Raw genomic sequence first — 25615 nt, 5'->3', positions numbered from 1 at the left:
CATGAGTCCCTTGCGCACAGCCACCTTGTCCCAGATATTGAGGACTGTTTTTGTGGGCACAGCAATATAGGCTCTCCGGGAGCGTGCAGTACGGTGGAGCCACGTAAGGTCCCAGATGTTACGCCCAGTGACCATCCTGTCCATATGGAGCCAGATCTTTTCACTTTCAGTGGTTGTCAACTCCGAGAAATAGCGAAGATGAGAGGCCCAATAGTATTCCAGGAGGTAGGGGCATGCTAGCCCTCCCTTGTCTCGCGGTAGCATGAGAATCTTGTGACAGAATCGTGGTCTACGCCCGCCCCATATGAAGGCGGTGAGGTCTCGCTTGAGGCTCTGTATCTGGTGCTGCGGGATAGGGGTGGGAAGACATTGGAATAAATACAGAATTTTAGGGAGTATCGACATTTTAATGGCATTAGGTCTGCCCAACCAGGACAGCGTCAGAGATTTCCACCCTCTCAAGTCCTCTAATACAGTCCTCCTGCATTCCCGCCAATTTACTTGGGTCCACATGTCCAGGGAGGGAGTAAGTTGAAGTCCTAGAAACGGATGTGATCGGTGGCCCATTGATATGGAGCGAGCTTTTTTAAGACTGGTATCTCCTCCTCAGGGATTGTAAAATTCAGGGCCCAGGATTTGCCATGATTAATTTTAAGGCCAGAGGCCCGTTCAAAGGTCTGTAGTAGGGAGTGAAGTGCTGGGAGGGATGTGTGTGGTTGCGATAATGTGAGGATAAGATCGTCTGCGAAGAGCGTTATCTTGTTCTGCTGACCTCCAAGAGAGGGCCCAAGTATGTCCGCCGTCTGCCTGATGATCTCCACTAGAGGCTCTACCACAAGGGCAAACAGCAGAGGAGACAGGGGGCAACCCTGCCGTGTACCCCTATGAATTGCAAAAGGTTCCGTAAGCGGCCCATTACCCGTATCCTAGCTTGTGGGAAGAGGTAGGGGGCCATGATCATAAAAATCATATTCCGGGCTAGTCCGACTTTCTGCAACACTGCCCGGAGGAAGGTCCAGTCCACCTGGTCGAACGCCTTCTCCACATTGAGCGACAGAAGGCAGGCCAGAATGTTCCAGTGGTGTGCTTTCCCCACCATGTGTACGATTCTACGCACATTATCCGCTCTCTGTCGGTTGCGGATGAAGCCAACTTGGTCCGTCTCCACAAGACCAGGCATGTGGGGATCCAGGCATTTAGTAAGCATTTTGGTGTTGATTTTAAGGTCAGTGTTCAACAAAGCTATGGGGCGGTAGGAGGCACATAACGTGGGGTCTTTCCCCGAATTGGGTGAAAGGGCTATTTCTGCATACTGATGGAGGGCGTCCGCCCGTCAGTGTCCGAGAAAGAGTTATACAGTTGCAATTGGTGGGGCTGGAGTTGCACCAGAAACATGCGGTAAAAGGCCAGTGGCAGGCCATCCGGGCCCTGTGACTTTCCAAGAGGTAGGTCCTTTAACGCTGCCGTCAGCTCCTCTGCAGTGAGAGGACCTTCTAGTTGCTTGGCGTGGTGGGGATGTATCGGGGTCCAGGAACACTGGTTCAGGACGTCGTTAATGAGGTCTTGGGACAGTGCTTCTGCCGCGTAAAGGGCAGCATAATAGGTCCTAAAGGCATCGCATTTAGCCTGCTCCGTGGTGACCCTTGCTCCATCCGGCAGTTGTATGTTAGCTATATTGGCCTTCACTGCACACGCTCTCAGAGGTTTCGCCAGTAATTTGCCCACTTTGTCTCCCCCCTCGAAGTATTGCTGTTTTAAGGCTAGCAGGGATCGCTCAGCTTTATGGCATGCAGGGAGCAGAGTTGTCCCCGGAAGTTTGCAAGCCGCTGCCGACACGCAAGCGAGGGGCGTTCCTGGTCTTGTCCCTCCATTTTTTTAATGTCCTTGGAGAGGTTATCCTCCAGGAGTCGGACCTCGCGCGCCCACGCAATCAATCGAGATGTGATGTGGCCGCGAATTGTAGCCTTGAAGGCATCCCACACCACAGGGAAAGGCGTTTCGGGTATATCATTACTAGCAAAATTAAAGTCAATGGCAGTCCATATGCTTTCCACGTCAGCTGGATCCCGCAGGACATTCGGCGGCAGGCGCCACCACGGGTCGCGGGTGGGGCAAGCGGCCGGGTCATGCAGAAGAAGCTCAACTTGGGCATGGCCAGAAAGCGATATGGCAGACATAGATGTCGCCAGCATGTCCCGTACCAGGGCGTAAGAGATAAACAGATAGTCGATACGCGAGTACGAGCGGTTAACATGTGAGTAGTACGAGAAATACCGCGCCTCAGGAGAGTGGTACCGCCATAAATCCATCAAGCCAAGATCCACTATATGTCTCCGGAGAGCGGAAGACCTGGCCCCGGTCCCATTCGAAGAAGCTTCACTACGGTCCACCCTAGGGTCCCATACTAGGTTAAAATCTCCCCCCAGGATCAGTGAGGGGTCACCCTGCGGCACGTGGTCCCGCAAAAGTGTCCGTCGGTAGGAGTCCTGGTTAGGCGCATAAACATTACACAGCGTTAATAGGCGTTTCCCAATCCCCACCCCTGCTCTAATGAAACGTCCATCTGGGCTGTGAAAGACTTTAAGTTCCCCCTGCCTGATGCCATTTCTGCACAGAATTGCCACTCCAGCCGTTTTGATGGTTGTTGTGGCCCAGAATTCGCGGGGATATTTAGGGTGTGCCATGCGCTGGATGTCTATTTTTAAAAGGTGGGTTTCTTGGAGAAAGATAATGTCTGGATTGTGTTGTAAAATGTAACACCACGTCTGCTGCTGCTTGTTGGGAGAATGAAGCCCCTTAACATTAAGGGATATGACCTTCAAAGGGCAGGGGAGAGCCATAATTGCGTCTGATCCCACATTAGTCCATCATGCCACAATAGAAAGCAGGTCGGGGTAAGGGAAAGGGGGCGCAAGAGCATATCTGTCCTGTCAAGAGGGACGCGCCGCAGCAGCGGGGTCTCCCTCCCGCCACACCTAGTAGACAAAGAAAAGTAGAGTAGAAGAGTTAGGTAAGTAGGAAAGTACAGGAATTAAAAGTAAAAAAAACAATAATGGCCAACCGGGCCACATTGTTCTGTTCCAGTTGCGGGTCAGCCTTCACCACAAGGGTTGGGTGATCCCAGAGATGTCACTCTCTCAAGAACAGACGGGAGTAGGTCTTCAGCCTCTCTCTGTTTCATCCAGGGGAGTTGCTACGGCACCATCTACACTAAAAGCGGGGAGTTGGGGTGTTGTCCAGTTCGATAGAGCATACATCAGTCTCGGCAGGGAAAGGAAACGCTCCCAGGGGCAGGTCCTGCAGTCCACTGCAGATGTGTGAGCTGTCTATCAGGGGGTTGGCGAGCACGAACCTGTCTCTGATTTATCCCCCTCTAAGGACCTTATGTGTTCGATGATGTCCTGCTTGGCCTGCGATGACAATTGCTCATCAAGGGGTCGTGAGCGTCTGTGACGACGCACGGTGGACCAGGACGGCTTGGCTGGCACCCGTGCAGGGGGTGGGAGATGAGTGCGACTGGCAGGCGGTGAGGAGGGAAGTCGGAGTAGTTTAGCCGCTTCTTTGAAGGGCCGCATCACCCTGCGTTTGGACTCCCACTGAAAGATGAGGGCGAATGGGTGCCCCCACTGATATGTAATGTCCATGCTACACAGCGTGTCAGTCACAGGCTTGATAGCGCGCACTGTTTTAAGGTGTTAGGTCCTGAAAAATCTGGATCTTGTTCCCATATTAGGTGAGGTCCTGTTTAGCTTGCGGCGCCTTGAGTATAGCCTCCTTTTCTGTGAAGTGGACCCTGGTTAAAATGTCCGGGAGGAGGCCCGGTCTTCCTGCGGGCCCGGAGAGCCGTGGGCCCGCGGGAAGACCGGAGGAGAAATGGAGGAGCTGTGCCACGTAGGTCATAATGTCTTTCCCTTCTGCTGCGAGAGAAACCCCTCGGATGCGGAGGTTGTTCTGGCGACTCCGGTACTCCAGGTCCTCCTGTTTCAGTTGCAGTTCTATAAGTTGCTCTTCCAGGGATGCCAGGCATTGCCAGAGTTGTTCCTGGTCTTCCGTACGGGCGTTAACTGTCTTCTCCAACCCATCTACTCGTTCGCCCAAGTAGGTAACCTCCTTCCTGAGTTCCCTAACACAGAAGTGCACCTCAGTGCGCAGGGAGCCTATCTCAGTCTTTAGTTCGGACATGAAGGAGGCCATGAACGCTTGTGTTATCGGTGCCGAATCCCCTCCGGCCGACGGAGCCACCTCGGCTGGGGCAGACGAGCCCGCCTTGCCCCACAACATTGCTGCAACAGGATATTCTTTGGGGGTCGCCATCAAGGCGTCCTTGCTCCCATTGGAGTGTGTCATTGCGAATCCGTAGGCGTCCTGCAGAGTGTCAGTCGCTAAGGGCAGCGAGGGGGTGTAGTATTGCTCACAGGAGTGTTTGGCTTTCAAGGAAAATTGCTATGCCTCAGATACAGGGCCCTCGAGGGAGAACAGCAGCGGCTGAGATGTTAGTAATCCGGTCCCTCTACTGGTTCGTGGTGCCCGCCAGCGAAGTGATTCGCAATATCCAGAGCAAGTGCGCACCACACCACCTTTGCAAGGCAACAGGGTCCAGACTTAGTGTTCAAGTGGGGTGGGCCAAGTGAAGTAGTCAATAGCGATGGCTATCCCGGTCTACTCCACCCCACGCTGCGTTTCCACGTGGCAAGCACCCTCACAGAAGGGACCCCTAGGAGGGCACTATCCCCAAGCAGCAGTACTCGTGTGTCTGCAGGCTCCGTATCAACTCCAAAGGAGTGGGGAATCCGAATGTACCAGGCCCAAGCACGCAGGCAGTCGTGACTATTCCGAAGATTGTAGCAACGCCCGTGCCCTGTGTCTCCTGCTAGGCCCACAGAGTTCCCTAGGGCCCACGGTGCTCCCGCAACAGCATGTGTTCAGCCCCCCGGAGCTCAGGATAGCGTCCAAGTCAGGCTCACGACTTGCCCCACTCCAACTTCAAGGGGACAAATACTGTTCTCAAGATGGCAGCCAAATCATCAGAGGATCCGCAATCTCGCCACCCGCCTGCAGCAGCTCCAGGGGACGAACGGGGCTCAGGGCGACGGGTCCGAGTACAGGGGGCCCACAGCTCTAACCAGGGATGCAAAGGCGCCTACTTCAGGGGCCCCCTTTGGCCCAGGGAAACCCATGCAGACCGCGCGCCCACCAGGTGCAATAGGGCCAGTCATCAGCACTTTAGGCTCCCTAAGGCCAGCCACTCGCACTCACCGGCAGGGTCTCTTCCGCCGTCCCCTACCTTGAGTGATGCTCTGCTTCCTCCACAACTGGTCAGCTCCTGCGCATACAGGGGGGTCAGCCCCATCCTCTCGTGCGCGCCGGCAGCACCTCCACCCCAGCTATGGAGCCGCCCTGGTGGCCCTGGTCTGCCGCTTACGTTGTGGCCGTTGGGCTCTACACCCCTGTCGCTCCGATGCCCAGGTGGGTATTAACCGCGGCCCCCAGGCTCCCCGGGCACAGGGACAGACAGCGCCGCTCTTCTGGGGCTCCTCCGCTCGGAGGACTCAAAATGGTGGGCCTCTCCCATTGGGATGCAGGGCTAGTCGGTGCCTTCAAGCGGTGATTCCGCGTCACGAGAAGAGATCCTCAGCGGTCACAGAGTCCTAGGATCCAGCCCCACCATGGCCCACGTCTCAGATGCACCCGGCGGGGTGCTGCAGGCTGGGCCCCGTCAGGCCAAATGGACGCCGTCCGTCTCGTCAGCCTACGGGGGACGCTCCCGGTGCGGCCTGTAGAATGCCGCCTGAGCCCGCCTCAGATCTTTTCCCCGGTGTTGGGCAACCAAGCACTCGTGTGCCCCTGGGCTCCCTGCTGCTATGTCGTCCGACTCCGCCTCAGAGGGACCCGGGAAGGCTTCCGGAACACAGAAAGGGTTCCAATGTAGGAGCCACTCAGGGCCGGCGCCGCACTGGCCATAGCGAGCACCGGGTGTTTCCCCGGTAGGCCGCTAGGATGGGGGGCGGTTTTGGGCCCCTGGGGGGCTGTTTTTGTTACCTGGGGCGGCAATATCGGCCCCTGTAACAAAATCAGCCGCGAAACCGGCCGTCGCAAACTGCTCAGCTGCACTCCTCCTCACCCCAGCGGTTTGCCAGGGCCGGTTTCTGTTTCCTGTCCAGCCCTGGCGCCACAAAATGGCGGGCGACTCTGCTCGTCAGCCGATCCTCCACAACACCGGCACCCCAGTCGTCTCTGGGCTGGGTTCAGCTTGGCAAAGTGCGCCCCACACTGTCAGCTACCCCGGCCCCCCCAGGGAAGGCGGCGATGACCTCCCCAGCTCCGCTAAAATAGCCTAATGAAGTAGCGGTCGTCCGGAGCTCTCCCAAAGTGTGTCTTACCGCATTTCTGGTAAGACCACGCCCCCCCCATAGTCATTACCAGTGTTTTTAAAATAAGGATCCTGTGGTTCCATCCTGTCATGAAGAATCACATCTGGATAAATAACATCATCTACTAACCGGTTGACCACTCAACTCTTGGTCAGAATAAGGGGTTTAAAAAATTTTGAGTGATTGCCGTTTTATTACTATTGGTAGACAGTGCTGCCCGTGGGACTGTGCCTCCAGGTAGGCACATGTCACAAATTCGTTCGGGATAATGGTACTGCCTGGAGTGCCGGGATGTCCCCTTGTGGATGATCTAGGTGCTTTATAAATAAAATAAATAAACCTGGAGCCCTCATAGTAGCTGGATGACGTTATCTAGAAAATGTCTAGTACTCTGTGAACAAGAGTTGCAGTAGAAGAGGCAGTTTAGGAGGCTGTGGTAGCAAATACACATCTATTAAGGTTAAACTGTGGGATCAATGCTACTCAGAGCCAGGATGTTTACACATGAATCGATTACACAGTTGAGAAACTGAAAATATGAAAGTGAGACAAGTGGCAGCTTGGTAAACCCTTCATAAAATCTAAAATATTCCAATTTTAAGTAACAGTGCTTTTGAACTACACTGTTATTTAACAAGTTGTCCCGCAACACGGAGACTACCTGGGAAAGAGGAAATACTGTATTAGGCAAGTACCCAACAATCGACGCATGATACATGACAACTAATATAGGCAGAAGCAGGATCCTTGTCTTGCTAATTTAACATGCTGCAATAGGCACTTACCTGTCAGTAAAAGTAGACTTTTCCTTCAAGTCAGTAACCAACAACATTGTTAAATTACATCACCCATCTGTTGAGGGCTACATGCTGTTATGAATTTTTAAAGCAATAACAGACAAATTAATTTGAAGTATCGATTTGAAGCCACTGAGCAAAAGGACAGCTATCGACACCTACCTGTCGAGGACTGCAAGCTCTTTCCGTAGCCAGCTGCGGACGACATGGCTTGCCCTAGGGCTTGATTGGAACCCAAAGGCTGCTGTGTGTTGGACACTTTACTTGATGATGCACTTCGTTGCTTGGATTTGGGATCCTTTGTTGGCTTTGTCCACACCAAACTCTCTCCAACTTGCAAAGCAGCTCCCAACTTCTGAGCCATGTCCACCATCTTCAAAAACAATGTAGAGAAGAAATAGGAGGCAGTCATGCTTGAAGTATTGACTGACAGCAAAGATGGAAAGGAAGTTATACAGTGTGTGAGGTGCTTGCACGTCCTAGACAATGTCCCCCGAACAACGCACACAGAAAATATTTTGGGAGTAAACTAGATGCAACAGATGTTGGAGAATCACTTTTTGAGAGCAGCCACCGAAAGCAACCACATTTAAGAAACACAACCTCCTAAGTTTGCTTAATATTTACCCATTGCCCCTGGCAATCATTCTTTGCTCGTTAGGATTGAGTTATGTTACTTACAGGTAGCGCCTGGACACTTCTTAGGAAGCAGCTGTTGTGCTTTATAAATGGCATTCATTCATTCATTTCCCATAGCAGAATGATGGAATATGACACTAAACTCCGTATGTGTTTACAACGCGTGGGATTTCCCTACATTTGTTACTCCGCAGCAACTTTTACAATGCAGAGCTTTACACCGCAACTCATTACAATCTATTACCAATTGAAGAACAAGTTACTTACCTTCGGTAACAATATATTTGTAAGAAAAATGTGTTACTTATAGATTTCTCACCTTAGAATTACCCCCAGGCGTCTGACTGGATCCAGAAAGTTTTTCGTCACCAGTACCTCTGCGCGTCGGAAGGTGGCATCAGTCGGCTCCGCGTTAGTCTTTGGCGTTGTGTTGCCGGGATGACTTTGCGGCAGCTACTTAGACGCCGCCCTTGCGCGCTGACGACAGTTCTGTGTACGACTTTCCTCGCCAGAAAAGCAGAGCTATGCAAGACACTGACCACCGGTGCACAAAACTAGCGCCCTGAAAGGATAACCTTAACCCTAGAAATCAGTTCGCAGAGCGGGGAGGATTGGTTGGGCGGTAAGGAACCTATAACTAACCAATGTTTCTTACAGATATATTGTTAACGAAGCTAAGTAACTTGTTCATCTAAAAGAAACACGTTATAGATTCCTTACCTTAGAATAGGGAGCCCAGCAATACCAACCCCGGAGGTGGGACTGCGAACCAAGTTCACACCAGAAAGACCTGGAGAACAGAACGGCCAAAGAAGCTGTCTCTCCGGACTGGACTGTCCAGGCAGTAGTGCTTGGTGTAAGTGTGCAGCGATGCCCACGTAGCCGCCTGACAGATGTAATTCAGAGGAACGCCTCGTCCCAGAGCAGTAGTAGCTGCTGTCGCCCTGGTGGAATGGGCGCGCAGCCCCACTGGAGGCTCCTTCTTTGCAAGAGAATAGCATCTTTTGATACACAAGACGACCCATCGGGAGATAGTCCACTTGTGTACAGCCCGACCTTTTTTTGGCACCCACGTACCCAACAAAGAGCTTGTCATCCACCTGGATCCAGATAAAAGGAAAGCACCCGTTTTGAGTCCAGACGGTGGAGCCTCTCTTCCTCTTTCGAAGGATGCAGAGGCGGAAAGAAGGTGGGCAAAGTGATGGTCTGTCCAATGTGAAAGGCTGTGGGCAAGAAGGATGGACAAGTCCTGATGACAATTTTGTCCGGATACACAGACAGAACAGAAATACAGTTTTGAGAGTTAAAAGCCTCAAAGGACAGTTGTGAAGAAGCTCAAAGGGAGCACACTTTAAATAAGTTAAAACTAGGTTCAAGTCCCACTGTGGCATACTGAAGGGTATAGGAGGAAAGAGATGAGTTATGCATTTCAAGAAAGGATTTACAACTGGGAACTCGAAAAGAGAAGGCTGATCTGGAAGCCGAAGGAAGGCAGAGATGGCAGAGAGATAGCCCTTCATAGTGCCCAGAGCAGAGCCTTGCTAGGCCAACGAAAGTAGGAACAAGAGAACCTCAGAAAGAGGGGCTGAAAGGGGATCAACAGACTTTGCTGTGCACCATGCCACAAATTTCCACCTTCTGATGCGCAGAGGTACTGCTGACGAAAAACTTTCCGGATCCAGTCTGACGCCTGGGAGTAATTCTAAGGTAAGGAATCTATAACTAACGTGTGTCTTTCAGATACGCAATTTACTAGTCTAACTCCACCCGGCATTGTAATGGGAAATACGTTATAAGGGCAAGCGGTGTAAAGCCCTGCTTTGTAAAAGTTGCTGCAGAGTAAAAAAAGCAGGTTAATTACGTGCGTTGTAACAAAGCCGGTGTAAAGGATGCTTACCGAATGATGCCACCTGCACATGGAAACAGATTTGATGATGTAGACAAAACAGATACTTAGGAGGAAACTGTTTGGACTAGAATGGGTATTATCTTTTGGAATCTGAACCTGCAAATCCTGAATCCTCAGACAGTGCAACATTGACTGCAGCGTTAAAAGATTCAGACACCTCTCAACAATAGTTTTGTGCAGCAGGTCAAGTGAATGCATATGGAACAGCCTGGGGTGATCAGGAATTCCATGTCCTAGATCACTGAATGTGAGTTAGCAACCCAAATGATTGCATGTCGGGCTGCCCAAGTGTTTGGACATACAGCAGCCCAAATTATTTAATGTGAACTTGTCCTGAAGATTATGAGCTCAGTAGACCAGATGAACAAGTTACTTACCTTCTGTAACGATTTATCTGTAAGACACATATGTAGTTATAAATTCCTTACCTTAAAATTACCCCCACGCGTCAGACTGGATCCGTAGAAATCTTTTCGTAGCAGTACCCCTGCACGTCAATAGGTGGCGCCGTTCGACTCTGCGTCTGTCGTCATGGTCACTGGGATGTTGTTGCATTGTCTACTTAGACACTGCCTCTGCAGGCGGACACGACTTTCCACGCCAGAAGTGCAGAGCCATGCAAGACACTGACCACTGGTGCACATAACTAGGGCCCTGGAAGTCAGTTCACAGAACGAGGAGTATGGGGGTGGGGCGATAAGGAATCTATAACTTAATATGTCGCTCGGAGATACATCATTACCAAAGGTAAGTAACTTGTTCATTTGAAAGAGACCATAGTTATAGATTCCTTATCTTAGAATAGATACCACAGCAACACCAACGCTGGAAACAGAACGGCAAAAGAAGGCGTCTCTCCGGACTTGGCTGTCCAGGCAGTTCTCTAGTGAACGTGTGCAGGGATACCCACGTGGCTGCCTGGAAGATGTCAACCAGAAGAACTCTCCGTCCCAAAGCAGTAGTGGCTGCCGTTACCCTGGTGGCGTGGGTGCGCAGTCCTACTGGAGGTTCCTTTTTTGCCAAAGAATAACAGATCTTGAAGCATAGGACAACCCATCGAGAGATGGTACATTTGTGCACAGCCTGACCTTTCTTGGCACCCACATAACCCACGAAGAGTTTATCACCCACCATTCTTTAGTGCAGTCAAGGCAGAAGGACAGCGCACGTTTTGGATCCAGATGGTTGAGTCTCTCCTCCTCTTTGGAAGGATGCGGAGGTGGGAAGAAGATTGGCAATGTGATGGTCTGACCTATGTGGATAGAGGTAACAACGTTGGGCAGAAAAGAAGGCCTAGTGCGAAGGACCACTTTTACAGTACAGAAAGGGAGGCTTGGAAGACAGAGCCTGAAGCTCACTCACCCTGTGAGCAGAGGTGATGGCAAGCAGAAAAGCAGTCTTTAAAGACAGAAAACGAAGAGGACAATTATGTAGTGGCTCAAAGGGCGCACATATAAGATAAGTAAGTACACAATTCTAGTCACACTGGGGCATTATGAAATGAGAAGAAGGTAAGAGATGAGTAACTCCTTTCAAAAATCTGTTAACAATAGGGGACTTGAAAAGTGAAGGCTGATCAGGAAGATGGAGAAAGGCCGAAAGATAGCCCTTAAGATTGCCCAGAGCAGAGCCCTGCTGGGCCAAAGAAAGAATGAAGAGGAGACCTCCGAAAGGGGGGTAGAAAGGGAATCAACAGCCTTTGCTGTGCACCATTCCACAAATTTGTTCCATCTACAGGCATATACGGTCTTAGTGGAGGGATGCCTGGCTGCCAAGACGACGTTACATAGGGAAACATTCTTTTCTACGCAACCATTACAACGCGTAATGGTTACATCGTGGTATTAACAACGCAAGTCATTACGTCAACCTGCAATGGAGGGCACTCTAGATTAAGGGATAGTGTGAATTACTATTCCAAAATCTTCCCTACTGTACATAGACTGGAGTTGAAATAGTAATTCACACTATTCATAAGTTCAGCGCCCTCCAACGCAAGTCGATGTAACGACTTGCGTACTCAAAACCACGATGTAAAATACTGTGTTGTGTTGGTATGCGTGGTATCATCATACATTAGTTACAGACTTCAGGAGGATGGTCGAAAGCTGTCAACTGTCACCGCTCAACTCCACGCAAGGAGGTGGAGGCTGGACAGGTTCGGGTGGAGAACCGTCCCCTGCTGCTGCGACAGAAGACTCTCCCGAAGAGGTAGTCTGATCGGTGGATCGATGGCCACGCTCTAGAGCTCGGAGTACCAGACTCTTCGCACACAGTCCGAGGCTACAAGAACGACTTGAGCCCAGTTGCGCTTGATCTTCTACAGCACTCTGGGTAGAAGTGGTACAGGCAAAAAGGTTATACAGGAGGCCGCAATCCCACTTGCACCGAAAGTCTTCACTGAGCGAGTGCCGCCATGGAAACTCCAACATGCAAAACTGCTGATGTGCGTTCTCTTCGGTTGCAAATAGATTTAACCAAGGCTCTCCCCACTGCAGAAAGAGACCTTGCACCACTTCCGAGTGAAGGCGCCATTCGTGATCCATCATGCACCGGCGTCTGAGTTTGTCCGCCTTGGCGTTCAGGGAACCCACCAGGTGTTGAACCACCAGGGATATGCCCTGATGTTCCAACCTTGTCCAAAGAGGAAGAGCCTCTTGAAATAGGGTTCACGATCCGACCCTGTTTGTTGCAGTACCACGTGGCGGTGGTGTTGTCCGTGAACACCTGCACTACTCTTCCTTTGACAGAAGGAAGGAATGCCTTCAGTGCGAGATGGATTGCCCGAAGCTCCAAAAGGTTGGTGTGGAGCCTGGACTCCGCCGGAGACCAGAGACCCCTGATCTCCGCCTATCCCATGTGGACGCCAAATCCCAGGAGTGAGGCATCCGTCACCACTGTGAACTCTGGTTGGGGAAAGGAGAGGAATCTGCCGTCGACCCAATCCTAGTTCGTTAGCCACCACTGCAACTGACTCGAGGCCCCTCTGCAATCTAGACGACATTGGAAAGATTGCCCTGATGCAGCGCCCACTGGAACTTCAGGTCCCACTGCAAAGCCTGCATAAGCCATCGGGCATGATCCACCAGCAGTATTCAGGAGGCCATAAGGCCCAGCAGCCTCAGAGTCATTCTCAACGAAATCTGGGATAGAGGCTGAAACATTGGTATCATAGCCCGAATATCCAGTACTCGCTGCTCAGGAGGATAGACCCGAAACTGGGCTGTATCCAGAAATGCCCAGACAAAAATGATCTTCTGAGAGGGAATCGGGTACGCTATCAACATGCCGGAATTGCACCTAAGTGAATGCAGGAGGTCCGCCGTAGTCTGGAGGTAGGAGACGATAGCCTGGGGTGAACCCGCCTTCAACAGTCAGCCGTTGAGATCGGGGAAGACTGGAACCCCTGAACTGTGCAGATGAGCTGCGACCACCGCCATCACTTTCGTGAACACCCGAGGGGCACTGGTGAGGCCAAAGGGGAGCACGGTAAACTGAAAATGCTTGCGGCCTACCTTCAACAATAGGGGATGTGAAAATAAGTTTCCTGCATGTCCAATGCTACCATCCAGTCTCCAGGGTCATGGGCAGACAGGACCTGAGCTAAGGTTAACATTTTGAACTTCTCCTTCCTGAGGAAGTGGTTGACGTCCCTGAGGTCTAAGATAGGAAGCAAGCCTTTGTCCTTCTTGGGTACCAGGAAGTAGTGGGAATAGCAACCACAACCTACTTCTGGCATAGGGACTCTTTCGACAGCTCCCTTGGCCAATAGAGCCGTAACTTCCTGATGGAGAAGGGCCAAGTGATCCTCCAACATGCAATGGAGTGTTGTCACCAAACAAGCAATGGCCATCAAAGAGCATGTCCAAAAGTGTGGATTGGACATCCCCACAGAAGCCAGACGTTCTCAGCCAGGCATAGCGCGGTAGGGCTACTGACGTGGAAACCGTCCTACCCAGCGAGTCAGCAGTATCCAGCTCACACAGGATGGTGAACTTAGATGCGTCTCGACCCTCAGCAACAGCGCAGGTGAGCACGGCCCGGGCCTTCTCCGGGCACTGTGGCAGCACTTTCGCGAACGTATCCCACATTGTGGAGAAGTGTGGCTCACTGGTTAGAGGAGGCAGACCTTGAAGCAGAGGTCAGCCCGGGACCAGGGTTCAATTCCCGGCTCGGCGGGGTCTTGAGTCCTAAAATGTCCATGGACTCGACAATTCTCGCTCCGGTGCCTACTCGATTCACGGGTTCACACTCTGCGACTCTGGGCAATAGCTTGCTTAATCTCCACAACGGCCCCACGCGGCGGGATGCCTGGCTTTCACCTTGCGGATACCCTGCCGGGGTTATCTCACAGGGGAATACCAGGATGGGTTCCCTAAGCAAGCGCTTAGAGACCGGTTGGTGATTTGCGCTATATAAATTCCTGTACATTTACATTTACCGTGTGTGTATAACAGCCCAAGAGAAATGCGGTGTTCACCGACCGCATTCCTAAGCTGGCGGAAGAAAACATCTTCTTCCCATGATGGTCCAGCTTCTTGGATTCCCTATCTGGGGGAGCAGTAGGGAATACGCTTTTTGATGATGAGGCTTGGACCAAAAAGCTCTCAGGGGTATGGTTGGGAGAGGAAAAGTGGGTCACCCGGAACCTGGGCGGTGGCAACGGGCAATCATCTTGTCCACAGGAGTCCCTGTGCTGGGCTTGGACCAAGTGCCCAGAGGGATGTCAGTGAGAGCACCATTAAAAGGCAGCAGGGGCTCTGAAGAGGTTGCTGCCTGCTAAAGCACCAAAGTCAGGAGGTTAGTCCTGACTGCCACCGTAGGAAGTCTGGGGCCCAAGGCCTCAGTCGCCCGACGCAACACCATAGCGTAGGAAGTCCCCTCCTCCGTAGTCACAGTAGGGGGAGAAGGCCCTCAAAACCTACTTTTTCAAGAGGGCCTACCCATGAGCAAATAGGACTTGGTAGTTATTCTGTCTTCCGCATTTGAATTAGGCGCCTTGACGCCCATTGGGCTAAGTCCGCGCACATATAAGAACCGGTTCATTCATTCATTCATTCAAGGCATACCAAGGTCTGTGGAGGTATCCAGACCATTGGCATCACCCAACTCCTTTCATAGTCAAGTCTACACACTAACCTGGACAGATCTGGTATATAAATAAAATAAAGCCAGAGGGGACACCTACAGACATATGCAGTTTCCCAGGCAGACGGCTGAATTTACAAGATAATACTTGTGTCTGTTTTTTTCTCGTTAATTGCATACTTAGTTCTTCACAGCAACAATTAATACAGGGATATATCTCTCTAAATATATCAAGGTTTTATAGTTAGAAATGTTTCAAGGATTTGGAAGTTTTTCATTTTCTGCTTCAAAGTGCATGAAGAGACTGAAAATAAAAATCACAGCTATCTAAACTCATCCTCACCGCCCCCTGGACCTCTTTCCGTCAGATCCTTTATTGATAGGAGTGCTTTTAGCACCAAAGGTGGTCAGTGCCAGATGTGGCATTCGAACGGAAGCTTCGGGCTTATATTCTTTTCAAAATTGAATGATCTGTTTAAGGGCAACATGGTATAGGACCAGAAGTCTCAGATAAGGACAGGAAGCATGTGCATGTTCCTCACCAGGCTGTGCATTACAGCCTGGTGGACAAAATGCAAAGCGTACATGACTGTGTGGCTAGCCCAGGAGGGCAGGCCAAACAGTTCTGCGCCCTTTGGGAGTGAAAACCACTCCACTCCCTGGCCCCTACTCTGGCCAGCTCCGCCCCTCCCCACACCTAGAAATGGAAAAATAAAATGATAATAATGTTCAGTTATTATCATTTCATTTGATCTCTTTTCCGCTCTCAAAGCAGTGTGGCGACGCTTCTCCAACTTAGTGGAGGAGCTGCCACTACCTGCTCCAACACTTAGCTCGGGCTGGATGCTTGAAAAATAAAATGGCAACAAAGTCATTTTATTTTTCATGTGTGATGTGCTAGCAGCAGGGTGGGTGATGCTTCTCTGCTGTAATGTAGGAACTGCCACTGGCAGCCTGATGATATACGAACTCATCCTCACCTGTTAATGAGGTGGATCCACAAATGCTATTTTCCTTACTGCACAGTATTCTTGTGGAGACGGTTAGGATACTCAAGCAATCTCACCGGTTCAAACTAGGATCCCAAAACTCTGCCAGTGCCAGGTCCAGCTATCACCATTCCAGTTTGGAAGATTTTATTTACCTAGTTACTAGGAGGCATAAGTGGAGCACAGAGGTTGGTGGGTTCGAAATTCAAGTTGCAAGGGGTCTGGGGCTGACCCTTCTTAAAGAAAATCTAAGGCCAATGAAATTGGTTTCACCCACAAAGGTAAACGCAAATTGAGATGGCATATTCCTGCAGCATGCAGCTGAACCCCAGATACCCAACATCTGTATACAGGAAGGAATTATGTATACTCCAGCAAAACAAAATTATAAAGCTAAACGGGCTCAGAGAAATCAACTTTCTAAAAAAAGGAAATTTACAAAGTAGATCAGCTGGAAATAAAAGGAGCAAACTCCAAACCCTCTCCTCAACAACAGAAAGGAAAGATAGAAACAACATGTTATCAAGTTCCATGCAAGACACAGGAAATTCATAAAAGACGATTTTAATGGTGCAAATATTTTACCTCTGGATCAAATTCCACAGTACTCCTCTCCTTCATGGTGTTCACCTTGTGCTCCATCTCCTGGTACTGACTCAAGGCTCCTTTCTTATCCCCCTGATTGTATAAGAGAATAGCATAGTTCAAGTTCACCAAAGGGTGACACCTGACAGGGAGACAGAAACATTCACAGGTGGTGAATAATGATAGTGATACAGCAACCCTATCTAGTGCAGGATGCAATGTCACTTGGTAAATAAACATCTCATGAGATACATTTTTATTGTGGAACTCTTCTAACTGTTACAAGACTTGGTGGGCCTGGGAGCCAAAACCGCTCTCGATATTTTTTTAATCTACCTTATATTTTACGCTGACCAAGTCGGGCCCTCGACAGAAGAGTATGAGGAATTTATTTTAATATCATGGCTGTACAATTAATTTAACAGCAGAATTTGTCAAATGTATGGCTAAAAAGCCTTACAATGTACACACTGTTCTATAGAGAAAAACGCATGAAGTATTCCAATACTCCTGGGACTGAAACAATATCCAGGCACATTATTCCTTAGCACCAAATAATATACTGCAAAAACAATAAGATGTAAGATAGATGTGTGCCACTCTGTCGGATTAGTTTTCAGAGACGAATGGGTTAACATTGCCTCAGCACACTCAACCCTAAGATGAGGCTTCTACTGACAGGGTTTTTCCTGTGCCTGGTATTGCCAGTTCATCCCTGCTACTAGGGGTATTCGGCCTGCCTAAATTGGGATGTGCAACGTGATCAAAAACAACAAAGTACACAGATAGAATCAATTAAGAATGCTACAAAATTTTCAGGCAGATTAAGAACCAAACAATAGCATAAGGTTTCATCAGAATGTCCAAACCTCTGGAAAATAGGCTGAAGGAAGTTCGATTTAATACTGACCTTGGCATGATAGTTGATCTAAAAAACATGCTTTTGACAAGATTTAGTTCTCATGATTATCTACACACCACAAAGCCCAGTTGTAGCCCTATATCAAGAAATTTCAAACCATAATAAAATGTCAAATTGTGCCACTTATGTCACCTTTTAGCTTGAATATTTCTAATCCGATTTTAACGTTCTTCCCGGTTTTTGTATGCAAATGTGAAAGCCGAGAAGTAGTTATTTATCAGGGAACATTTGTAAACAGACGATTTTTGAGCCTGAGCGATTCCATTGGAGTGAGTTGGCCCTGCTACAGAGAGGCGGGGACTCTTTGATACAAGCTCTTCATCATATAGAAAAACTGCATCTCTAGTACTACTTTCTGGATTTTCGTTTTTATAAGGTAAAAATGTTAAATTATTTCAACAGCCAGCTTTTGAAGTATCCACTAAACGACTGAGGCATCTCACAAATGTTCCCAGGTTTTGGGTGGTCATTTGGCAAATAACTAGATGACCAGACTCTTCAAGAGGCAAGATGGCCATTTAACTTGCTGACCTACCAAACTCAAACAAGCCTCACCTTTGTGTCAGATGGGAAAGAATATAATTCAATTTGGGTCTACCACAGCGACCAAAGGCAACTTGTTCTTCCTGCTTGCCATTATCTAGAAGGTAAATGCATTTGTGGCCAGGGCAGAAATACATTCTACTTCTCCTTCTTGGGGCAATGGCAGAACTTTTTTCCGACTCTTGTCTTTAAAAAAAAAAAAAAACTATTTCAGTTAGTAAAGGCAGACATAAATAAGCAATTCATCAAAATAGAATTATCATTACTATACATGATAAATACTCGTCAATTAACATAAAAAACGAAATCTATACCTGTGTATATGAAAGCTGATTCAGCATGGATAAGAGTAAGCATAGACTTAGTCCCCACGACATATTTTATGGAATTTCCTTCAGGCTCCTACTCTTTGCCAGAATAGTTTTTCTTTTGCCTTGATACAAGACATCTTAACCAACCACTGCGAAAATGTTGGAGAATCAGCCTCCTTTGTCTTTGCAAGATCAGCGACCTAGCAACAAGCGAAGCAATAAAAACAAACAGTTGTTGTCGTACTGGTAGGGCAAGTGTATTGGTCAATCTGAGAGGAGCAGTACTTGGTTTGGGCGCTAAATATATTTCGAGCTAGTTACTGAGCCACTGATGCACTTGGTTCCATAATTTTTCTAAAACCGGACATGCAAAGCAGATATGGAGCCAGTCCCCAATAGGATGCTTGCATCAGAAACATGCTCCTGAAATAGAAGAATACATTTTAGAGAGTGGAAGAGGAGTGTTAGAAAGGTTCCATCGTGAAAGAAAAGCCATACGTTTAAAATTAGCGCACCGTATGGCTTAATGGGGTCAGATGTTATAAGCTCTCCGTGTTTGCATATCCAGCCTACTATCAATAGAGTTTTGGATAATCTGTAAAGTTTTGGGCGCAGTTTTAGCCCGAAGAACGGTAAGTAAAATGTTATACCAGTTGCCTGTCCTTCGACTTTCTTTTACATAAACATTAAGACTGATCAGATTTACTTGTGGATCTGAGGCGACTTGAGAACTTTTTAAAAAGTTCCTAAGCTGAAAATATGAGTGAATATGAAAGTCCTGGATAGGACTGTTTGATTTGATTCAGGATTTAATTTGATCTCCGGTGCAAAGATCCCTTAAAAAAATTACTTCTAATCTCCAGGCTGTTATATGACTTTGGCTAATTTGAAGACCTAGCACCCTACTGTGGAAGATTCACATTTCTGGATGAAGGGAGGTAAACTTATATTCAAGCTTCAATTGAAGAAATCTATCAAAAATAATTTGAGGTTTCTTATATCTACTACGCTTTGGGAGCCTTGGAATTTTATGAAAGGGAACAAGATGGTAACCGGATTCCAGAACCATTTGCTCCATGTAAAAATTACAGCCCAGATCACGTCTGGTAAGAGACCTTAGGCACCAATCAAAAAAAGCAGCTTGGTAAAAAAAATTTAAAGTGATGAAGTGCAAGTCCACCCTCTGCAATTGGTAGTTGTAAAGTCCCTAATTTTGTACGAGGTTTCCTGCCAGATCAGACGAAATACCGAAGTATTTGGTCCACGTCATTAAAACACTTTTTGGGGGAATTTAATTAATACATTTGAAAAAACAAGGAGAAATCATCATTATGAAGGACCTGGTCAGAGCAACTAAAGAGCAAAATTTCAGATTTGGAATGATTAATCTTGCTTGAACTCCCGCCGACATTTCCCCCCCCCCTCATATCTCCCCCCGCCCGACCCCCCATGTTGTGTTGCTGCATGGACAAATATAGAATTAGGTCATCAGCAAAATGTTTTAGTTTTGAAGCTTCCGGAAGGGGTTCTCTGATTTGCGGGTCCTGTCGCCCTAAAGATGCCAGAGGCTCTATAAATAATGCAAAGAGCACTCGTTTAATTTGTAATGTTCCAACGGTTTGAGAGTTTATTATAATCTTTGCTTCGGTATTACTATAAAGTTTGCTTAATATTTTCGTGAGTTGTATGGGGAAATTAAATTTTCTTAAAATTACAAATAAGATTTCCCAAGCGTCTATCATAATTATTGTAGCCTCTATGTTTGCTTGTATATAATAATTGATTGCCTAGACTAGAAAGTTGGTATTGCTTGCCAACATTCTCCCGGGCAAAAACCTGACTGATCACAATGGACCGCTGATTGGGCAGCAGTAGTCAGTCTTAGTGCCATCATTTTGGTAAACAATTTGTAGTCTGTGTTTACTAGGCTGATCGGGCGATAAAAGCCGGGATCGTCAGGTGGTTTTCCTCTTTAACGAAGCTTATGATAACTGCATCAGAGAAAGATTTCGGAAGATGATTTCCTTCTATAAGCGCATTAAATACCTCGACTAAAATTTCTGTTAATTGAGGCAGAAAAGTCTTATAAAATTTGGATGGAAAACCATCACAGCCACATGCTTTGCCCATGGAGGACCCCCTAATCACCACCTGAACCTCTTCGGTTGTAATTGGGGCTACTATAAGAGCTTGCTGTAAGTCGTTACGCTTTGGTAGTTGGATAGGTCTAAAACATTTATCTATGGCGGAGGAACGGGTTGGAGATGAAAATGAATACATTTTCTTATAGTGTGAGAAAAAACGCTCCAATATCTGCCATTTGGTCTACTACTTGATTTCTATTTTCATCAAAAATAGTTTTAATCGTTGCTTTATTAGATCTCTTTTTTAAAGACCATGCCAGAAGCTTACCAGCATATTCACTTTCCTCGTTAAGTTTCTGAAAGCATGCATTTTGATTAACAATCGTAGTGAAAACGTATAAGGATTTTAAATCACTTCAAGCTTTGTCCAAATTGATCTTTGTGCTTAGAGAATAGTCGATTATATGTCTCTGGACTGCTTGATCTAAGTCATGCTGTAGCGCCAGAGCTGTAGCTCTTCTTGATTTAGCTATATTAAACTTGTATGAAATTATCTTGCCTCAAATATAGGCTTTACAAGCTTCCCAGACAAAGAATAGGGGAGCAGAGCCAGTCTTTTTCTCTAAAAACTCCTTGATTTTCATTTGCATTCTCGTGACCCATTCTTCCTCAGTTAAGAGAGTCTTGTCTAAAGTCCAGCGAGGATGCTCAAGTCTTACTGAAGTAACCCTAATTATTACTAGAACCGAATGTTCTGAAAATGGGGTTTCAAGGATATAGGTCTTACCCCGTTCCCAGTAATGTGAGATTAAAAAAAAAGTGGATTCTTGAAGCAGAGTTGTATCTTTTCGAAAAACAGGTATATCCGTGCACCTGGGGATGCTGAACTCGTCAGAGATCTAACAGAGCAGTTCCCTGCATAAGGGTGGTGGCACATCTCGCTACTCTAGGCTTGTTTTGAGCCTCATTCTTGCATGAGGAATCGAGCTGCTAATTCTGTATTAAGTTAAAATCGCCCCATATGATAATATGGACTGGAAGTCGAGAGAGAGCTTCTTGAACACCCTCCAGTGCAGTTGTGTGCCTGACAATTGGGCAATAGAAACTATCTGGAAGATTTGGTTACTCATTTTTCAGCTTACTATAATCCATCTAGTGTTGGGGGTTTTTTGATCTGTAAAATTTCTCCACCACAAAACTGAGTGAACTGACCCTTGCCATTTGCAATATGCCTTACAGAGTACAGATGCTCATGTCTAGGAATTCGGGAAACTATACTCCCTGTGCCCAATCTGTGGCCACAAGGATGACTTGGGCCCCATCTGTCCTGAACTTCCTCAGACTTCGAGGAACGAATATATCAGAGGGATGGCTTACAGGAGTCCTGCGTTCAACTCTATGCGGATCGAGTTTCCAAGTGAGTGCTGCCTTGGAAACTCTAACGTGGAGAAGTGCAGATATTGTATGTCCTCGGAGGTGGCAAATAGATCGAGCAGTGATTCTCCCTACATGCAGAAAAGAAGATGGCCACCTCCGAATTTAACTGCCATTCGTCATCCCCAAGTCGTCGCTGGCTTAATTAATCTGCTCTGGCATTCAAGGAACCCACCAGAAACATTCCTTGGCATTCTAGCTATGTGAAGGGATGCACTCTACCCGACCCTGCTGGTTACAGAACCACATGGCAGTGGGGTTGTCCGTGAGCATCTGCACAACCTTTACCTTAGATGGATGCAGAAAGGCTTTCAGTGCCAAGCGAAGGGCTCTTAACACCAAAGAATGTAATATGGTATTCATAGTCCTATAAATAGGCATGAACTTGCACCATATCCAGAAAGAAGGAATCAGGTATTACTATGACATGTTGATAGTGAACCCGAACAATGTTATGCGCTTCACCATAGTCTGAAGGTAGGTGACTATTGCCTTCAATAGCCAGTCGAAGTAGGGGAAGAGTGGTACCCCTAGCCTATGAAGATCCTCTGTAATCACTGCCATCACTTTGGTGAACACCCAAGAGGTGCTGGAGAGAAAGGTAAATGGAAAATGTTCCTGGCCCAAGAGAACCATAGGTAGCACCCGTGGGCCTGCAGAATGAGGATATAGAAATAAGTGTCCTGCAGGCGCAACACCACCACCACTGATCTCCAGGCCCAAGGGCAGGAAAGACCTGTGCCAAAGTGAACATCTTGAATTTGTCTTTTCATAGGGCGCCATTTAGAGGGTGGAAAACCAAGATGGGACGAGCACCTCCATCTTTTCTCAGCACCAGGAAGTAGCAGGAGTAACAACCACAACCCATTACCAGCATCTGTATCCTATCTATGGATCTTCTGGCCAAAAGAGCCTGCACTTCCTGCTGCAGCAGGGACAGGTGATCCTCTGTCAGTAGTTCCAGGGATGGTGGAATGTGCAGCAGGCTTTCAAGGAATGGTAGTGTTACACTGCTACACAATTTGCAGGACACACTCGTCCAATGTTTTCACCTGCCACCCTGGCAGAAAATGTCAGATCCTACCTCAGACGGCTGTGTGCCTGCAAGGGCACGTTAAAGGGGCCTGGGGTTGTGGCAGCTGGAGGGATGGGGAATTGGGCCACATGTTGCCCTGTCGTACACGTGTTCGGTGGGTGCCACAGCCATTAAAAAGATTGGAGGGATTGCTGCACCGGCTGAATTTGCTCTGTCCCAAAAAATATGGAAAACATAGATGGCATGTGCATAAGAAGCACCTAAACATCCCCTAAAAACCCAGTGAACCACAATCAGACATGCGTTCAAAGGCCCACAGTGGTGCCTATCGCATTGCTGAGTGGATTCTTAGAGTCCGCCCGCAGAGGATAGTGAATTTGGCTGCATCAGGACCGTCCTGCATGGCCTGAGATAGGCCAACGTAGGCCTCCTCTGGAACCATGGGGAGCACCTGAGCCATGGAGTCCCACAAGGCATGAGAAGAGCAGCTAGTATTGACAGAATAGAAAGCCAAACTTACTGTTGAGAAGACCTGTTTCCTCAAAGGTCTTTATTCTTTTGGATTCCCCGTCACAGCAAGTAGTCAGGAAATAATTTTGTTTAATTTTGCTGGTCAAAGCCTAGACCACAAGGCTACGGGAAGTAGGGTTTTGGGTTAGGCAGTCTGGATTGCATGGAGCAGGGCATGGTGCCAGCGTACCTGCCGATCAACAGGAGGCCTGAACAGGGCTTGGCCCAGGTCCCCAAAACAGTGACTGTAAGTGCCTCATTAACAAGCAAAAAGAGGTTCAGAAATGGTTTGTCCAGGTTGAAGCCCCACATTCAAAACATTGGTCTTGACTTTCTGGGTAGGAAGCTGAAGATCCAGAACTTCTGCTGCCCTTTGCACACAAATAGCAAAGGTGGAGCTTTCCTCCTTGGCCAGGCATAGAGGTTACACAAGTCCAGTGTTTCGGGAGGTATGTATCTACTGGTGTCCAGGAGGTACTCATGTCAAGCATCCTTCTGATAGGACTTGGCAAATTGTCCTCAGCATCACAGCAGAGTCCCTACCAAACAAGTTTTGTAGGACCAGAGCCCTTCCAGGGGAAAAGGACATGGTGTCTAAGTCAGAAGGGAGACTATGAGTGTGATATATTTAAAGCAGCATATGGCCTCAGTCAAGCTGGTGCAGTTTCAGTATCAGACAGCATTACACATTGCCCAAAGTCATCTGGAGTCGATGGCACTGGCATGGGTGGGTTGTGTTCTGACATGGGTTGTGGCATCGAAGATTGAGCTGGTACTGATGTTGGCCAGGAATGAACCCAGAGAGGCCCACGTGGTGCAGATGGTAAACTTGCCAGCAGAATTCCAATTAGGAGGCCCTACAATTTGTTGCGGCCCGCAGGCGTACCAGTGGGAGCCAGCAACATGCAAAAAAGCGCCACTTTGCTTCATGGACGTCCTCAATTTGCTCCGCTGCTGCCAAATACAGGTTGCCATGGGACAAGAGTAGGAATTCACTCTGAGGTGGACCGACTTTAGGAGCAAGACCATCAAGAACTATGACACCTTCTCATCTTCTCAGATGATAGGGAGGGGTGGGATGGTGCAGAGTCCCACTTGACCATTTCTTTTGGACTTACCCAAGAATTTGGACCTCAACAACAATTTGAATCTGGACCGGAATCAAGATCTTACTCTGGACCTCGATTGGTTATAACGTGGAATTTTGCAATGCTTCACCACAAACAATTTCCCTTCATTATCCTGGATGGCTTTGGGGTGCCTCAACGTGGCATCAGCGAAGGCATTTGAGTCATGGTCTGACCCCAGACAAACCGTGTGTGGGTCTGTCGCAGACATGCATTTGTCACATTCCCCACACAGTTTGAATCTTGTAGATCTGGAAGAGGACATAATCCCTTGCACACAATATAATTGTTGTTGAACAGCCAAAAGGTAGTCTCAAAAGAAATGAAGGGTAGCTCAGGATCCGTTCCTGTTGGTGCAGAAAGAAAGGAAGAAACTGATGACAGCTTGCATGTAGGACGCATATATAGTCCTGTTTACGTCACATTCAATGCAGAATGATGAAGTTGCGGATTTGCAGGCACACAGGGTTCCTGCTAAGAAAATTAATTCTGGGCCCAGTCTCATGCAAGGTGGGATATTCAAAAGGTGAGGAATCTGCAGTTAGAAGTCTATCAGAAATACGATTTTTGCAAATTGTACAGTACTTGAACATTATGGTGCCTTTTGCTGTTTTCATTTACAAAACAAAAACAAGTAATAAATATATTCAAACTTGCGTGCCTGATTAAACCGTAACATGGCTTTATAGCGTATTCTGGATACCCAATTTCGCACCAGTGTTGCAACGCAACATATATAAAAAATCACAAGTTGGGACAGAGGGCAGATCAAGGTCCGGCACACGCTAGAATCTTTCGCTAGTTGAATGTAAATATGCACAACTTTGAAGTGACGCTAAGGATGTAACCTGTCCACTGTTCGATTGGTAGTGTTGTCGTTATAGAATGCGATGCTGGTTATCCTTCTAGTTATAGGAAAAACAGGAGGAAACCCATAAACCACGTTGGGATGGGTATATTATGTAAGCAAAAAACAATTCCCAACAGGTATTATTGAGAGACAGTTTCAATTGTGCATGCCTTTAGGCATTACTAAGAACAGAAACAAGGAGTCAATTAGATTTTGAAGAGAGGTGGTATTATTCACCAAGGACAAGGGGTATTCAATGTACATTTACAGTTTGAGACAGCACTGTAAAGATTAGATCTTGTGACAACCCAGTGGCACTTGGTGCAAGGTGCTATATACAGTTAAAGTGAAGTGAAAGTGCAAGTGCTTTTTTAAAAAAACAGCATTGGTGGCGCATAGAATATAGTATATACATCAATT

The 25615-nt window shown here is 47.7% G+C and overlaps 1 protein-coding gene across 1 annotated transcript in view; it reads right to left on the bottom strand.

Moving 5' to 3' along the window:
* Nucleotides 1–25615, bottom strand: part of BBS4 (Bardet-Biedl syndrome 4) — a 481469-nt gene that overhangs the window by 42472 nt on the left and 413382 nt on the right. The window contains exons 14-15 of the mRNA XM_086959248.1: nt 16379–16520; nt 7331–7541 (exon numbers count right to left, since the gene is read on the bottom strand). Coding sequence (XP_086815374.1) covers nt 7331–7541; nt 16379–16520 — 353 coding nt within the window. The remainder of the gene's footprint in view (nt 1–7330; nt 7542–16378; nt 16521–25615) is intronic.

The sequence above is a fragment of the Lissotriton vulgaris genome, chromosome 2_2 (assembly GCF_964263255.1).
Source record: "Lissotriton vulgaris chromosome 2_2, aLisVul1.2, whole genome shotgun sequence".
NCBI classification, from domain to species: Eukaryota; Metazoa; Chordata; class Amphibia; order Caudata; family Salamandridae; genus Lissotriton; species Lissotriton vulgaris.
Note: the sequence above shows the minus strand (reverse complement) of the source record. Positions and strands in the feature narration are given on the sequence as shown.